Source organism: Eumetopias jubatus, unplaced genomic scaffold (genome assembly GCF_037043125.1).
Source record: "Eumetopias jubatus isolate StellerSeaLion01/CBP00866 unplaced genomic scaffold, mEumJub1_p1.0 scaffold_4, whole genome shotgun sequence".
NCBI lineage: Eukaryota > Metazoa > Chordata > Mammalia > Carnivora > Otariidae > Eumetopias > Eumetopias jubatus.
The window spans coordinates 108504560-108506702 of NW_028274810.1; the positions used below are offsets into that span (position 1 = coordinate 108504560).

General features: G+C 69.1%; 1 protein-coding gene across 1 annotated transcript; it reads left to right on the forward strand.

Moving 5' to 3' along the window:
* Positions 1-225: 225 nt before the first annotated feature.
* Positions 226-1556, forward strand: CCDC166 (coiled-coil domain containing 166). The gene is made up of 2 exons (XM_028093561.2): positions 226-666; positions 741-1556. The coding sequence occupies exons 1-2, from the start codon at positions 226-228 to the stop codon at positions 1554-1556; spliced, it is 1257 nt and encodes a 418-aa protein (XP_027949362.2).
* Positions 1557-2143: the final 587 nt, after the last annotated feature.

Genomic DNA, 2143 nt, shown 5'->3' on the forward strand with positions numbered 1-2143 from the left:
GACGGACGGCCAAGGTCCGGAAAGAGCCCAAGAGTAAAGGTTGGAGATGATACCCTGACCGCTGCCTGACCCCCCACACCCCTGATTCTGCCTCCCCCAACCTCTTGGCCTGGGGACGCGTCCCACCCTGCTAGGATATTCGGGCCGGGGGGAGGGAAGGGCTAGGCTGGAGGAGCGGGCTGGGGGCAGTGCCCTCACGCGTGCCGGCGCCCGAGGCCCCAGCCCATGGTGCCCAAGAAGAAGCGCGGGCTCAGCGCGGGGCGCCGGCCGGGCGCGGCGGGAGACGGCGCCGAGCCGCCGCTGTCGGAGCGCGGGCAGTACCTGCAGCGCGAGTATAAGCTGCTCTCGGAGCAGCTGGACGCCTGCGAGGCGCGCGTGGACCAGGTGCTGCAGGAGAACGCCTTCCTGGAGCGCGAGGCGGTGCGCTTGCGCGAGGAGAACCGGCTCTATGCCAGCTACGTGAGCGCGCGCGCGCAGCGCTGCGCCCAAGCCATCGTCCGACTGGACGAGCAGCACCGCGCGGCCCTGACGCAGATCCACGGGCAGCGGGCCGAGCTGGCCTCGCTGTACCGCGGGCGCGAGGACGGAGTGCGCGCGCAGCTGCTGGAGATGGAGGCGCGCGCGGCGCGGATGGCGCGGCAGGTGCAGGAGCTGCAGCCGTACAAGGCTAGTGAGCGCGTGCCCGGCGGGCGGGGTGGGGGCGCGCCGCGCCCCGGCGCTGACCCGCGCCCCCGCCGCAGGAGCTGCAGCTGGAACAATTGGCCCGGGTCCGGGCGCTGGAGCGCGAGCTGCTGCACATGCGCGTGGAGCACACGCAGCTGCTGCACCGCGTGAAAAGACGCTTCCTGGAGGACAAGGCGGCCTTCGAGCGCGAGGCGCGTCAGCGTGTGCAGTCCCTGGCGCGACGCGCGGAGCGGGAGGCGGCGCGCGCGCTCATCGTGCACACGCAGGCCGTCAAGGCTGACAACGGGCGCCTGCGGCAGGAGCTCCTGCGGCTCCTTCGCTGGGCTCAGCTGCTGCATGACACGCGGCGCCAGCTGCTGGAGCAGCGTGAACAGCTGCGGCGTGAGCACGAGGACACGCGGGACCTGGCGCGTGTGCATGGCTGGCTGCGCCGGGGCCCCGACGGCCCGCCGCTGTGGCAGCCGCCCGCCCCGCGTCTCGGGTCCTTCGCCCCCTCCACAGCCCCATCGAGCGTGGCTCCCCGGGCCCCGTCGCGCCCGGGCTCCGGGTCATTGCTCCCATCGCATGTGGGCTCCAGGATCCCATCGCAGGCCCCTCCGAAGGCGGGTTCACGGGTTCCATCCCAGCACTTATCGCCCGCGGGCTCCCGGGTCCCGTCCTTGACCACGTCCCGCCGGGGCTCCCGGGTCCCGTCCTTGACCCTGCCCCACCGGGGCTCCCGGGCCCCATCCTTGACCCCGTCGCGCCCAGGCTCCCAGGTCTCTTCGCGGTTCTCATTACCCGGGGCCTCACAGAACACCACTCCCTCTGCTAAGTCTGTCCTGGGATCAAGCTCTTCCCGTCCCCCAGTCGAAGGAGACCGTGGACAATGACGCTGCAGCGGAAGCCGCCTCAAGGAGAGCCGAAATCGACGGAGTGCGGGGGCGGAGGGCGCGTGGAGGTGAGGGCCCGTGGTGTTCAGGTATTTGGTAAATGCGGTGTTAATAAAGGTGTGACCGGCCCACCTGGCTCTGGCATGACCCGCTTTCCTGCTCCAGCATTCCTGGAGGCATAGGGACCACCCATTCTGGCTTCCAGTTTCCAAACTGCAAGGTAGCCTGATGCGCCCCTCGCCCTCTGTGTCCCTCTGCCCCAGCTGCTCCGCAGGGGCAAAGGAAGTGGGCCACACCAGTATCCTCGCGCCGGGAATGACGGAGACGGACATCGCCCGCATGGACAAACGGTGCCAGAGCAGGACAGGAGTCCAGCTGGCCAGGAGGAGCTGGGCAACCACGTGTTGTAGCGGGGAGGGCCAGCGTGGGGTGGGCCGTGATCAGGAGGGCCACTGGAGGGGGGGCCCCCGGCAGTGGGGCTTTGCTCCCAGTGCCACTGCCACCAAGGGCCATGGGAGGTTTTGTGTTTAAACTCTTGGGGATTTGGGGGTAATTTTTTTTAAAGATTTTATTTATTTATTTGACAG

Excerpts from the sequence above, each read along its gene's own strand:
- CCDC166 (XM_028093561.2), top strand. The coding sequence starts at position 226 with ATGGTGCCCAAGAAGAAGCGCGGGCTCAGCGCGGGGCGCCGGCCGGGC. Across the intron at positions 667-740 it reads AGGAGCTGCAGCCGTACAAG|GAGCTGCAGCTGGAACAATT; the intron begins GCTAGTGAGCGC and ends CCCCCGCCGCAG.